This window comes from Cnephaeus nilssonii (assembly GCF_951640355.1).
Source record: "Cnephaeus nilssonii genome assembly, chromosome: 1".
NCBI classification, from domain to species: Eukaryota; Metazoa; Chordata; class Mammalia; order Chiroptera; family Vespertilionidae; genus Cnephaeus; species Cnephaeus nilssonii.
In genome coordinates, this window is record NC_137072.1 from 118,060,956 (window position 1) to 118,076,559 (window position 15,604).

At 42.6% G+C, this 15,604-nt stretch overlaps 2 protein-coding genes across 3 annotated transcripts in view; one reads left to right on the plus strand and one right to left on the minus strand.

Moving 5' to 3' along the window:
- The window catches only part of LOC307096797 (uncharacterized protein), a 73,871-nt gene that overhangs the window by 11,935 nt on the left and 46,332 nt on the right, over window positions 1–15,604 (minus strand). The window lies entirely within an intron of this gene.
- On the plus strand, window positions 11,814–14,622 carry LOC307096813 (disintegrin and metalloproteinase domain-containing protein 21-like). The gene has a single exon (XM_079766427.1). The coding sequence runs from the start codon at window positions 13,389–13,391 to the stop codon at window positions 14,481–14,483; it is 1,095 nt and encodes a 364-aa protein (XP_079622553.1). The 5' UTR covers window positions 11,814–13,388; the 3' UTR covers window positions 14,484–14,622.

Sequence of the window (15,604 nt, forward strand, 5' to 3'; positions counted from 1 at the left end):
ATGTAAGTCATGAAACCATACAAATCCTAGAAGAAACATAGGCAGCAATATCTCAGGCATCTTGCGTATCAGAATTATTGCCAATACATCTCCTAGGGCAAGAGAAACAAAGGAAAATAAACAAATGGGACTACATCACAGTAAAATGCTTAGGACAGGAGGCCACCCAAAATGTGGTGGGGCACCCCACTCCTTAAACTAGCCTTTTTCTCTTCATGGGTACAGACGTCCTGGACGCATCCCCCAGATTGTGAGAAATGGCTGGTGTATTTAAATTTCAAAGGACGGACTGGGAAACAAAAAACATGACCAAAATGAGACTTTTAGTTACACTCTGAAGAGTGGGTGTCCATTTCACAGGATGACCAAGAGACCTAATAATTAATGGGCTAAGACCTTTTTTAGTTACCTCCCTTTGTCTAGGGCCGTGGTCGGCAAACTCATTAGTCAACAGAGCCAAATATCAACAGTACAACGATTGAAATTTCTTTTGAGAGCCAATTTTTTTAAACTTAAACTATATAGGTAGGTACATTGTTATTAACTTAATGAGGGTACTCCTAAGCTGGCCTTTGCTAAAACCTCAGGAGCCAAAGAGCCGCATGTGGCTCGAGAGACGCAGTTTGCTGACCACTGGTCTAGGGGAATCTTTCTAGAACCTGTGATAGCGGCCACAAGTACCTCTTGTACTCTCTCTCCTCACCCCCACACCCTGTTTGCTCTGGGGAAATTCAGTAATGGCTTGGCCACCTACTGTTTCTTTTCTATGAATATAAACCATAGGCATGCTCAATAGACTAACAATAAACAATTAAACCAAACAACAAACACAGGTAAAACAACAATGAACAGACAAGCGCCCATAACACGTAGACAAGACTTAATAAATCAGAGTCTTTCCATGGGTCTTTCAGATGTTTTACATTGCCTGGACTTACAGCCAGGTGCAGCCCAGATCTCAGCCTGCTGTTCACAGATCTTATCATAGTCTGCTCTCCATAGCATTGACTGGCATCTAAAGTCATTTGAGCTAAAATCTGCCAGTTACAAGGCATCGCATGGTAATTTTCAGACGAAGCATTAAAGAGTCCTTTTTTAAATGGACTGTTAGCCCCATTTTCTCTAGTTGATGAGGCTTCTCACACTGGAGGTGGAGGATCAGGGGGATTTACAGGCTGTACCTTAGGAGGAGAAGGTGACAAATCCTCCTGGCATCTGTAGGCTTTTTTTTTTTAATAATTCCTGCTCAGAGTGTTTTATTGTTCAGTCTCAATATTAGAACAGATCTGCTGACACCTTTTATTTTTCTCTTCAGAGAGAAAAGTTATTGTTTTATTATCTATCATTCTTTTTTATTTTTTATTTTTGCTATACATTTTTAAGGTATTATATGTGTACATAACTTACCATTGCCCCCACACCACTCCCATACATGCCCTCACCCCCCAATGTTTTGCATTTGTTGGTTATTCTTATATGCATGCATACAAGTCCTTCGGTTGATCTCTTATCTCCCCCACCTCTCCCTAACCTTCCTGCTGTAATTTGACAGTCTGTTTGATGCTTTACTGCCTCTGTATCTATGTTTTTATTCATCAGTTTAAATATTATTATCCACAAATGAGTGAGATCATGATGTATTTTTCTTTCATTGACCGGCTTATTTCACTTAGCTTAATGTTCTCCAATTCCATCCAGGTTGCTGCAAATGGTAAGAATTCCTTCTTTTTTATGGCAGCATAGTATTCCATTGTGTAGATGTACCACAGTTTTCTGATCCAGTCATCTGCTGACGGGCACATAGGCTGTTTCCAAATCTTAGCTATTGTAAATTGTGCTGCTATGAACATAGGGGTACATATATCCTTTCTGACTGGTGTTTCTAGTTTCTTGGGATATATTCCTAGGAGTAGGATTACTGGGTTAAATGGGAGTTCCATTTTCAGTTTTTTGAGGAAACTCCATACTGTTCTCCACAGTGACTGCACCAGTCTGCATTCCCACCAGCAGTGCACGAGGGTTCCTTTTTCTCCGCATCCTCGCCAACACTTGTCGTTAGTTGACTTGTGGATGATAGCCATTCTGACAGGTGTGAGATGATACCGCATTGTCGTTTTGATTTGCATCTCTCAGATAATTAGGGACTTTGAGCATGTTTTCATGTGTGTCTTGGACTTCCTTCTGTCTTCTTTCGAAAAGATTCTATTTAGGTCCGTCGCCCATTTTTTTATTGGATCATTTATCTTCCTTTTATTAAGTTGTATAAGCTGCCTGTAGATGTTGGAGATGAAATCTTTATCAGTGATAACATTAGCAAATATGTTCTCCCATACAGTTCTCCCAAATATGTTCTCCAAAAATATGTTTTGTTTGTTTCTTTTGCTGTGCAAAACCTTTTTATTTTGATGTAGTCCCATTTGTTTATTTTCTCTTTAGCTTCCATTGCCCTAGGATCAGTATCAGTGAAGGTCTTTAGGCATATGTCTGAGATTTTGCTGTGGATTCCTCTAGTATTTTTATGGTTTCCCATCTAATGTTTAAGTCCTGTATCCATTTTGAGTTTATTTTTGTGTATGGTCTAAGTTGGTGATCTAGTTTCATTTTTTTTGCATGTATCTGTCCAATTTTCACAACACCATTTATTGAAGAGACTGTCTTGACTCCATTGTATGTTCATGCCTCCTTTGTCAAATATTAATTGAGCATAGTGGTTTGGGTCGATATCTGGATTCTCTATTCTATTCCATTGATCTGTATGTCTGTTCTTGTGCCAGTACCAGGCTGTTTTGAGAACAGTGGCTTTGTAATACAGCTTGAAATCTGGTATTGAGATCCCTCCTACTTTATTCTTCTTTCTCAGGATTGCTGTGGTTATTCAGGGTCTTTTTTTATTCCAGATGAATTTTTGGAGAGTTCTTTCTAGGTCTGTAAAATATGCCATTGGCATTTTAATGGGGGAGTGCACTGAATCTATAGACTGCTTTGGGTAGTATGGACATTTTAATGATATTGATTATACCAATTCATGAACAGGTTATGTTCTTCCATCTGTTTACATCTTCCTCTATTTCTTTTTTCAGTGTCCTGTAGTTTTCTGCGTATATGTCTTTTACCTCCTTAGTTAAGTTTATTCTTAAGTATCTTAATTTTTTTGGTGCGATGGTAAATGGGATTGCTCTTTTTAGTCTCTCTTTCTGTAAGTTCACTGTTGGTGTATAGAAATGCCATAGATTTCTTGGCGTAAATTTTGTATCATGCTACATTGCTGAATTCATTTATTAAGTCTATTAGTTTTTTGATGGAGTCTTTTGGGTTTTTTATGTACAATACCATGTCATCTGCAAATAAGGACAGCTTCACTTCTTCTTTTCCAATTTGGATGCCTCTTATTTCTTCTTGTTGTCTAGTTGCAATGGCTAATACTTCCAGTACTATGTCAAACAGGAGTGGTGAGAGTGGGCATCCCTGTCTTGTTCCTGTTTTTAGGGGAAATGGTTTTAGTTTTTGCCCAATGAGTATGATGTTAGCTGTGGGTTTATCATATATAGCTTTATGTTGAGGTATGATCTTTCTATTCCCACCTTGTTGAGAGTTTTTATCAAGAAAGGGTGTTGGATTTTGTCAAATGCTTTTTCTGCATCTATTGATATGACTATGTGATTTTTATCTCTCAATTTCTTTATGTGATGTATCACGTTTACTGATTTGTGGGTATTGTACCATCCTTGCATTCCTGGGATAAATCCTACTTGGTCATGGTGTATGATCTTTCTGATGTACTGCTGGAGCCGATTTGCTAGAATTTTGTTGAGGATTTTGGCATCTATGTTCATGAGGGATATTGGTCTGTAATTCTCTTTCATTGTGTTGTCTTTATCTGGTTTTGGTATTAGGGTGATGCTGGCTTCATAGAAGGAGCTTGGAAGTGTTCCTTCCTCTTGAATTTTTTGGAATAGTCTGAGGAGGATAGGTTTTAGTTCTTCCTTGAATGTTTCGTAAAACTCCTCTGTGAAGTCATCTGGCCCCGGGCTTTTGTTTGCTGGAAGCTTTTTGATGACTGCTTCAATTTCTTCCATAGTTACTGGCCTATTGAGCTGTTCAGATTCTTCCTGATTGAGTTTTGGAAGGTTATATTTTTCTAGGAATATGTCCATTTCCTCCAGGTTGTCCAGTTTGTTGGAAAAGTGTTGTTCGTAGTTTTTAACAATCCTTTGTATTTCGGCGGGGTCTGTTGTTATTTCACCTATTTCTGATTTTGTTTATTTGGGTCCTCTCTCTTTGCTTCTTGGTGAACCTGGCTAGAGGTTCATCAATCTTGTTTATCCTTTCAAAGAACCAGCTCTCAGTTTTGTTGATCTTTTGTATTGTTTCTTTGGTCTCTATGTCATTTATCTCCACTCTGATCTTTAATATTTCCTTCCTTCTACTTACACTGGGCTTTTCTTGTTGCTTTCTTTCTAACTCTTTGAGTTGTTTGGTTAGGTAATTTATTACCATTGTTTCTTATTTTTTTGCACTAAGTTTGTAGAGCTATGAACTTCCCTCTCAAGACTGCTTTTGCTGTGTCCCATAGATTTTGGATTGTTGTGTTTTCATTGTTATTTGTTGCCAAGATGTTTTTTATTTCTTCCTTGATCTCTCTGGTAACCAAGTCATTGTTTAATAGCATGCTGTTTAGTCTCCATGTGTTTGATTTCTTTGGATTGTTTTTATTGTAGTTGATTTCCAGTTTTATGCCACTGTGATCTGAGAAGATGCATGATATGATTTCTATCTTCTTTTTTTTTAATTATAAAGGCATGTTTATTAAAATATATTTCACTTTCAAAATTTTAAAATCAGCTGTTAAAGTGTGTATACATTTTTTTGGACACCCTTTATATGCAGAATTTTATGTTCCTGAATTTTTTTTTTTTTTAGTCTTCTCCTCCATTCTCTTTTTTATTTTTATTTTATTTTTTTAAATGAATCTTTATTGTTCAGATTACAATTGTTTCTCCTTTTTCCCCCCATATCTCCCCACCACCCAGTTCCCACCCCCCCTCTGCCCTTACCTCCCCCCGCTGTCCTTATCCATAGGTATATGATTTTTGTCCAGTCTCTTCCCATACTCCCCACACAGACACCCCTTTCCCCCTCAGAATTATCAATCCACTCCCATTCTATGCCTCTGATTCTATTAAGTTCACCAGTTTATTCTGTTCCTCAGATTTTTAATTCATTTGTTGATAGATATGTATTTGTTGTTCATAATTTTTATCTTTCTTCTTCTTTTTCCTCTTTTTAAAGAATACCTTTCAGCATTTCATATAATACTGGTTTGGTGGTGATGAACTCCTTTAGCTTTTTCTTATCTGTGAAGCTCTTTATCTGACCTTCAATTCTGAATGATAGCTTTGCTGGGTAGAGTAGTCTTGGTTGTAGGTTGTTGCTATTCATCACTTTGAATATTTCTTGCCACTCCCGTCTGGCCTGCATGGTTTCTGTTGAGAAATTAGCTGATAATCGTATGGGAGCTCCCTTGTAGGTAACTAACTGTTTTTCTCTTGCTGCTTGTAAGATTCTCTCTTTGTCTTTTGCCCTTGGCATTTTAATTATGATGTGTCTTGGTGTGGTCCTCTTTGGATTCCTTTTGTTTGGGGTTCTGTGAGCTTCCTGGACTTGTAAGTCTATTTCTTTCACCAGGTGTGGGAAGTTTTCGTTCATTATTTCTTCAAATAGATTTTCAGCATCTTGCTCTCTCTCTTCTTCTGGTACCCCCATAATTCTGATGTTGGTTCGCTTGAAGTTGTCCCAGAGGCTTCTTACACTATCTTCAACTTTCTGAATTCTTTTCTCTTCATGCTTCTCTGGAGGAGTGTCCTTGGCCTCTTTGTATTCCAAATCTTTGAGTTGATTCTTGCGATCCTCTAGTCTGCTGTTGGGTCTCTGTATAATATTTTTTATCTCAGTCAGTGTATGTTTAATTTCTAGTTGGTCCCTTTTCATATCCTCGAGGGTCTCATTGAATTTATCGGCCTTTTCCATGAAATTCTTGAAAAACCTTATAACCGTGGTTTTGAACTCTATGTCCAGTCGCTTGTTCTCCTCCATTCCTTTGGTTTGTGATCTGTTTCCTTGCCTTCTCATTTTCTCTGCTTCCCTGAATTGGTAGGGTAGTTTTGTGTACTAGATGTCCTATTGGTTCAATGGGTCAGCCTCCCAGTTACTTGAGGTGGACACTCTTGGTGCACCCTTGTGTACTGTGTGTCCCCCAGCAGGAGCTACAGCAAGAACTAGTTTTCTCCTCCTTTGCTTGGGCGGTTTTGGAGCAGTCTGACTGGAGCTGCAGTTAATTTGGTTGAGCTGCCACAGAACAGGCCATTTATATGCAAAAGCCGCTGTGTGGAGCCTGGGCGGGTTTGTAGAATGTGCGGGGCGGGGTCTCAGGGCGTCACTAGGCTAGGGCGTGGCCAACGGCGATGGCTGGCGTCAGCCGTCTCTGCCTTTCCACGTTTCCAAGTCCCTGCGCCCCGTGCTCCAGCGCTGTAAAACAATGATTGCTGGGCGCACCTCTGCAAAAAAGTCACTCTCACTTTCCGACCCGATGGCCGAGAGTCCAGCTTCTCCCCGTAGGAGTCTGGGTCCCCCGCGTGTCCCCAGAAACTGGATTTCAGAGTGATCGGGAGCTTGTCTCCCTTTGGGTTGAAGAAAAGCCGCGCACCCAGTCGCCCGCCGCCAGCCCGCTTCGCGCGCCTCCGTACCTCAGCTTTTCAGCATTTGTGCTCCTTTCTCTCCTTAGTTGTAAATCTACCACTCAGCCAGCTTTCCCGTGGTTCTGGGTGGTAGAAGTTTTGTCTTTTAGTTGTATTTTTGAAATTGTTGTGTGAGGCAGCAGATTAGTTGTTTAACTATGCCGCCATCTTGGTTCCTCTCCGATTTCTATCTTCTTGAATTTGAAGAGACTTTGCCTATGTCCCAACATATGGTCTATCTTTGAAAAGGACCCATGTGCACTTGAGAAGAATGTATATTCTGTGGCTTTGGGGTGAAATGTTTTGAAGATGTCAATTAATTTCATCTGGTCCAGTGAATCATTTAGGATTGATGTTTCTTTGCTGATTTTTTGTTTAGAGGATTTGTCCAATGGTGATAGTGGGGTATTAAAGTCTCCTACTATGATTGTATTGCTGTCAATCTCTCCCTTGATATCCTCCAGGAGTTTTTTTTTTATGTATTTGGGTGCTCCTGGGGTGTGTATATGTTTACCAGAATTATTTCTTCTTGTTGGATTGCTCTCTTAAGTATTATGAAGTGGCCTTCCTTATCTCTTGTTATGTCCTTCACTTTGAGATCTAATTTGTCAGATATAAGTATTGCTACCCCAGCTTTTTTTTCATTTCCATTAGCCTGGAAAACCTTTTTCCATCCCTTCACCCTCAGTCTGTGTGCGTCTTTTTTTCTGAGGTGGGTTTCTTGTAGACAGGAGATATATGGGTCTTGTTTTCTTATCCAATCCGTTACCCTTTGTCTTTTGATTGGGGCATTTAATCCATTTACATTTAAAGTTATTATTGATAGGTACTTATTTGTCGCCATTTTTATTCTTTACCCCTATGTTCCTTCTTCGCTTCCTATATCTTTTTTTTACAGCAGATCCTTTAGCATTTTTTGCGTTGCTGGTTTGGTGGTAATAAATTCCCTTAGTCCTTTTTTTGTCTGTGAAGCTCCTGATTTCACCCTGTTTTGATTGATAGCCTTGCTGGGTACAGTATGTTTGGATTCAGACCCTTCCTTTGCATGACTTTTATATTTCATTCCATTCCCTTCTGGCCTGATGAGTTTCTGTTGAGAAATCAGTTGCTAGTCTGATGGGGGTTCCTTTGTATGTAACTTTCTGTCTCTCTCTGGCCGCTTTTAAGATTCTTACTTTGTCGTTGGTGTTTGCCAATTTAATTAGACTATACCTTGGTTATAGTCTTGTGGGGTTCATTTTGCTTGGGACTTTGTGAGCTTTTGGATTTGTGTGGGGTTTTTTCTTCCCTATATCAGGGAAGTTTTCTGTCATTATTTCTTCAAACAGGTTTTCTATTCCTTGCTCAGTTTCCTCTCTTTCTGGAATCCTTATTATGCGGATGTTGTTTTGTTTTGTGTTGTCCGAAAGTTCCCTTAGGCTCTCCTCCTGCTTTTTAATTTTTTTTCTAGCAGCTGCTCTACTTGGGTATTTTTTCCTATCTTGTCTTCTAGCTCACTGATGCGGTCCTCTGCTTCTTTTAGTCTACTCTTGATGCTTTCTATTGAGTTATTTACAGCAACAATGTCATTTTTCATTTCTTCTCGGTTCTTCTTTATTTCCTCTTGGTTCTTACTCATATTGTCTAATTTGTCTTCCATTCTTTTCAGGCACCTTATGACCATTTCTCTGAATTCTTTCTCTGATAAGTTGCTTGCCTCTATTTCGTTTACTTCCTTTTCTGGTGATGCCTGCTTTTCTTTCATATGCGGGCTGTTTCTTTGTCTCCCCATGGTCTCTCTTCTCCGGATGTCTGGTTATGTAGTTCTCTCTCTCCTGCGTTGATTTAAAGGCACAAAATACAACACAACCAGGTACAACACACAAAGCACTGAACAGAATTGTATTCATGATATTAATAACCTCCAATAAAGGTGACCACCAGAGAAAGGCAAATTAGGGGATAGGAGAGAAGGAAGAGGAAAAAGAAAGAAAAAAAAAGGAGTGTCAAAATGAAATTGGGAAAAGGAAAAAAAAGAAATGGAGACCATAAAGAGACTAAGAAAGAAAAGGGGAACAAAGTATATATATGGGGAGAAAACTCCAATAGAACAGCCACTAATCCAAGCAAATGCCAGCAACAAGTACCTGGAGATTAGTACAAACTACAACATCAACTAATATCAAGCGAGGCGAGGGAAAACAGAAGCAAAAAACAAACAAAAATAAAGGAAACAAAACAAACAAACAAACAAAAATAAGCAAAACAATCTCACAAAAAAGCATAAAAATTCAATATAATCAACATTCAAGCAAACAACATCAAAAGGACAGAGAGAAAAGCAATTTTTTGGATAGTAGACAGCAAAGAGAGAGGTGTGTATGGACTTGGAGCAGGGGATTGGAAATTAGATATATAAGTAGGGTGAAATTTTAACAGGGGATAAACAGAAAGAATAGGGAAAAATCTAAATCAGAAAGGGGGTAAGAGAAACAGAACACCAAAAGGGGAAAGGTTAGGAAGAGAGTGATGGCATAAAGGTAGAATTGAGATAGAGTAAAACGATGCTAAAGGAAAGATGAAAATAGAATGTAGAACACTAATCCCAAATTAAAATAAAGAGAAAACAAAATGACACTTAAAAAAAAAAGGTAAAATAGTAGTCATAATACTGATTGAAAATAAAAATATAATAATTAAAAAGGTAAAATCAAGTGAGGAAAAAAGAAAAAAATTAGTTTCTTAAGTAAAAGATGCAAAAAATGAAAATAAAAAAATAAAATAAATAAAATGTGCAGTAGTGAAGGTCATTCACTTCCTCTATTGTTCTGTTTGGCACGCCTGTTTCCAAGTCTGGGCAATATTGCAGTTCCCTGTGTTCCACTGCTCCTCAGTGTTGTAAGCCAGTCCTGATTTTTAAGGAGGCGGTGTCTTAATTTCTCGTATTCCTTTATTTTTGATTACACAAGAGTCAGTTTGTGATTCAGCCCCTGGGTGGCAGTGTTTCTGGATTGACTTCCGGACCTATTTGGCCTCTCTAGCCTGTGTTTAGATCCTTCTTTCCCTGTGGCACTCAATACCGGTTTGTGGGAGTGGGCTGCCTCAGAGCTGGCTCTCCGATGGTCACTCCCCGCTCCATTCCCCAGGATTCAGAAAAACAACTTTCCCCTGCAGTCTCCCAGGGTGTCCCCAAATGGGTGATCCAATGTATTGGGCTTAGTAATCAGAAGCAAGGATTTGAAGAGGAAAAAGCCCAAGTGTGCGAAAAATGGGTCTGCGCACAAGTCTTCGCAGACCCCTTTTCCCACTTGGGTCTAAGCAGCCGGCACACTTTTGATATTTTTAGTATGTCCTTTGGTGTCAGATCAAAATGCGTTGCTTTTTAGAGATCCCTTCTGTTAGCAGCTCTGAGGACCCCCTTCCACATTCACGGATCACTTCAGCCCCACCAACCACGGATTTTTCTAGGCACTGACTTTCCCAGTCCCCCAGATCCCGCAAAGCGCGTGTTTCTCTCTCCCTGCCGGGACCAGAGACCTCACTTATCCCAGGCGAAATCTTACCTTTCTGGGGTGGAGTGTAGAGCTCCTCTGAATCCACGTATTTGGGGACTGGTGTTGTAGGGCTTGCAGCTGTTCGGTGGTTGCCGCAGTTATAGATTTTCAGGCTTCCAATAAGATCCACTTTCTCCTTCAAGATGGCGCGGTATCCGTGTCTGAGCCCGTAGATCTGGGAGGGGACCCAGCAACAGTGGGGGCTGCCTGGTCAGGAGAACCCCATCCTGTAGTCCCCTACCTTCTGCTGGAGTTTAGCTGTACCTTAACTTGTCAACAAACACTCCTCGTGCGACCCTCAGCTGTTCTTTCTTTTTGCTCCAGGACAAGACTCGGAAAACATCTGTCTATTCCGCCGCCATTTCCTGAACCACATCTGTAGGTTTTTGATCCTCAATACAAAGTGGGCATAATGCAGTTTGAACAAGAGCCCCCATAGTTAAAGATGACAAGGGCACCCGTTTTCTCTGAGTCTGGTTTAAGAGAGTACCTTCTGACACCTTAATTCCTTTATCCTTGACCATGCAAGGTAAAAATTTACAATGATTTCTTGCCATTTCCTCCAAATCTTCCCCCTTATATCCTGGCTGGTTCCAGAAATGTCCCTGTACACTTATGGTCGTGACTTCAAAGGTGGCAGGGATTTTGTGCGCCCATGAGTTTCCATCTTTCTTGTGAGTTTCCACTTTTCATTTTTCACTCAGGCGAATTTTCTCCTTCAGTCTCCTGTTTGAGGCACCAATTGCTGTGATCTGCACGGCGAGGTTCAGGATCTGAAGGAGGTGCCGATGCACAAATGAAAATGCTGTACATGAAATATGAATTTAGAAGGCAATGAGGGCCAGGGGGAGACCTCTTTCCTGAAGAGGCACAGAGAGCCCAGGTCCATCTCCTTTTCAATCCCTTCGAATACACATTTTCCCTTTAGCAATGCACACAGGCAGATCAAAGGTAAAGTTTGGTAAACAATGTAAGGATTACCAGGTCAGGAATTGCCTGGAGCCATTGCTCCCACAGCAGAGCAGTTTTGTGCCGATATTCAGCCTTGCTGAATATCAAAGTCCATTGGCCTTCCAATGTCTCTTCTGCACTTTTATGCTAATTGCCATTTGCTTTAGCCTCAGGCAACTGAATGTAGGAAATAGGCCTCTGAGATCCAGCTCCAGCTTAGTCAACTTTTAATGGAACTGGTTATTGAATTTCCCCAGAACAAAGAGAATGTGGGGAGGAGGAAAGAGGATATAAGAACAAAGGACTGTGTGTGTGAGCCAGCATCACAATGGAAACCCCCAGGGGCGCCCATGACAAACTAGATAGTGGGAGGTGGAGACAACTAGAAAAGGCCTCAGCAACGCCCCCCACCCCCTTTTTTTCTAGGAAGAGGGAAAGAAAATCATCAATGATGAGAATCATTGATAGGTTGCCTTCTTCAGCCGCTATAATGGGGATAAAACCCACAACCCAGACATGTGCCGTGATGGAGAACTGAACCATGACCTTCAGGATCATAGATCGAAGCTCAACCACTGAGCCTCGCTGGCTGGCTTTCCATTGATTTTAGAGAGAGTGCAAGAGAAAGGGAAAGACAGAGACAACCATCGATTGGTTGCCTCCCGCACACACTCTGAACAGGGCTTGGGCCAGGTAGGAGTATGTAACCAAGGTACGTGCCCTTGACTTGACTTGAACCTGGGACCTTTTGGTCCACATTCTAATGCTCTACACACTGAACCGCACCGGATAGGGCAGCCCTTTTTTCGTTTTAATAGCCCAGTGTGATACAATGAGACCTAGTCCACATATGAGGAAAACCGTTAACCCCATAGCACTGAGCCAATGAGGAAACAGAGGAGGGACTTTTGCGCCCTAGGGAGAAATAGCCTGTGATGGCTACTCCATGTGTGCCTGTACAGCCCGACACCCTCTCTTTCAGGGATTCGTTAAAAGTCGCGTTTTTGCCGTACTTCTGTCTCCAAGCCCATTATTTTAATCCAGACAGATGAACATTTCTTCACTGAGGTCCAGTGTCCTGGGCTCGTTGGAGGCTTTGTCCTGCTGCAGGTGTCTCATGAGCTCAAGACCCGGCAGTGTTGCTTCTTGGTAGTGTTAATGTGAAAACATTCAAACTTGTATAGAACTTTTGTGAGGTTAACTGAGCCAAACTTTAGACAATTGCCGGGAAGCAGAATCACAACGGATTGAGATAATGTTGCAAAGAATTTCACCTTACTTCATATATTGTAATCAAAGGAGGAGACCAACCTGGGTTACTTGAAATCCATTGGTGATACATTAGGGAGGCGCAAGAAACCAAAGGTGGGGGGTGAGACGGTGGGTGGAGGGGGGCGGGGGAGACCTCTGGGAATGGATAAATAGTGAAATGATGAACACATGCTTTCTTTTCTTCTTTTGCTGGGTATAGGATAATTAACAGGCAACAATTAACATGATAACAGTAACAATGAAGGAATCGGTGGTTGCTGTACTGGAGCGCAGTCCATTGGGCTGTGCCTGGAGGGGTCTGCAAGAAGGGACTTGACAAGTTACCCTGACATTTCAATGATATGTTATCATAGATGCAAAAGGACAATTAGGCTCAGTTAAGGTAAAGACTGACCTTTGTCAGGGAAGATGCTAGCCTAGATCATGGGTACCCAGTATAAAGTGCTTTTTAATGAAAATGTTTTAAGTTCAGACCATGCTTTGTGGCTACTTTAGGTCACTGAGTTTGCCAGGCCGCCATGCAGGCCTCCCCTGAGCTAGTCAGGTTAGTATGTGGCGGTTTTTCGTCCACAGCAGGGAATTTGACTTTGCTGTAATGACATAGCATGTGTGCAAGGCGCTACAGGGAAGCCTGACATGGATGCAATGGACACAGGTTTGCTTCCTTCTCTCTTATTTCTACCTTAGCATTCACGGACAGGGTTACAACCTCACCCTACTCAACCCCAGCTGACCGCATGCCCAGCCCCACCCATGGCCACGCCGTGTCATTGTTGCCTCAGCTGACCCAGCCACTCTGCCCTTGGCAGGAAGTGGCCACTGCAGATGGTGGGGACCAGGTTTCACTGAGGACCCTCCCTCTCTCCGTTCCCATCCACGGTTCTCCCCCACCAAGGGCATGAGGCTGGCAGAGGGCCCGGTCACCCTCAGAACGCCCCTCTTGCTGCTTGGGCTCTGGGTGGTGCTGGCTCCCACCCAGTGTTCTCAAGGTTGTCTCTCCTGGCGCTACATCTCCTCGGAGGTGGTGATTCCCAGGAAGGAGCTGCACCATGGCAAAGCCGTGCTGGCAGCAGGCTGGCTCTCCTACAGCCTGAGGTTCGGGGGCCAGAGACACGTCCTCCACATGCGGCGCAAGAGACTCTTTAGGCCTGGACAGCTGGTGGTGATGACTCAGGATGACCAGGGGGCCTTGCAGGTGGACTACCCCTTTTTCCCTCTCGACTGTTACTACCTAGGCTACCTGGAAGACGTCCCTCTCTCCATGGTCACCGTGGACACGTGCTATGGGGTCCTGGAAGGCATCATGAAGGTGGATGACCTGGCCTATGAAATCAAACCCCTCAAGGATTCCCAGAGGTTTGAGCACATCTTTTCTCAGATCGTAGCCAACACTAACGCCATAGGACCCATGTCCACGCTGGGACACAAGGCTGAGAGGCACCCGCTGTTCTCTGACCCGAATCCCAGTGCAGCCTCCAGGGTCAGCAGTAAGCTCTATCCATCCCACAGTGGAACTATGAAAGGCTGTGTTATGAGTGCCCATTCCATTTATACTCTGTACAACAATGTGTCACAGTGTGCCCAATTTCTGGTACAACTAGGTAGTTTAATAGACGCCATGTTGCGAGGTCTTAATATTCGGTTCTACATCAGCCTCATCGTCATTTATAATAAGGGAGACCCAGCAGATATGACCAACTATAAGGTTCCACAGGGTCCATTTGCTCAAAATTATATTCACAATATATTCAACTATTTTCTTATATATCCAGCCATGATTGTGAACAGAGATGGGCCCCATGAACTTGATCATAACCCATACCTATACGCGATATGCAGTCCTACAAATCTGTTCTATCTGGGTCAACTATCCAGACATTATTTATTGTTATCAATTATAGCCTCCCACCAAATAGGGGTCCTTTTCGGTTTGTGGTTAGATACGAACGACTGTGTTTGCCAGAGAAGGGCCACCTGCATCATGTACAGGTAGGTACCCTGTGTTGACAGATTCATTCAGTAACTGTTCCTTTCAACACACACAACACATTCTTAATAATAATGTAGACCGCTGCCTCTTCAGAGAAATAGTGTATTCAAACAGTAGCCTGACACCCATTCGATGTGGAAACTCTGTGGTGGAAGACAAAGAGCAGTGTGACTGTGGGACCTTCAAGCAGTGTTACACCAACCCATGCTGCGAAAGTGACTGCCGCTTTACACCTGGGAGCATTTGTAACAGGGAATCATGCTGTGCAAACTGCACCTACACGCCCGCAAGGATGCTCTGCAGACCAATCCAGAACATGTGTGACCTTCCTGAGTACTGCAAGGGGAAGGACACGCGGTGTCCAAGTGATTTTTATCTGCAAGATGGAACCCCATGCACCGAGGACGGCTACTGCTACCATGGCAATTGTACGGACCGCAGTATGCACTGCAAGGAGATCTTTGGGGAAGGGGCGCTGAGCACTCCAGACGTCTGCTATGGCATAAATAAAAAGGGCCACAGATTTGGACACTGTAAAGTAACTGAGTTTTTCCATCCAGATCGTTGTGCGCAAGCTGACGTTAAGTGTGGACGCCTACAGTGTGTCAACGTCACTCATCTGCCTCGTTTGCAGGAACATGTGGGGTTCCATCACTCCATAGTAGGGGGGTTCTTGTGTTTTGGGGTGGGTGCACACCGTGCGACAGAAACAACTGATGTGGGTGCTGTGAGACCTGGTACCCCCTGTGGGGGTGGAAATTTCTGTCTTCAGGGCTTCTGCAATGCTACTCTGGCGGCCATAGACTACAACTGTCCCCCTTCGAAATGCAACTACAGGGGCGTGTGCAACAATAACAGGAACTGCCATTGCCATGTAGGCTTGGACCCTCCCCGGTGCATAAACACTGGAGCCGGAGGGAGTGTGGACAGTGGACCCCCTCCAAGAAGAACGCGGACAGTGAGGGAAAGTGGTATGTCAGTGGTGTATTTGAGAATCATTTTTGGTCGCTTGCTTGCCCTCTTGGCTGCACTCCTCTTTGGTGTAGCCACGAATGTGAGAACTCTCCAGACCACTACAATCACTGAAGTAAACGTTCATGGGAAGTAAACAAGTCAGCCTTCAG

Coding starts and splice junctions, on each gene's coding strand:
- LOC307096813 (XM_079766427.1), top strand. CDS start 13,389: ATGAGGCTGGCAGAGGGCCCGGTCACCCTCAGAACGCCCCTCTTGCTG.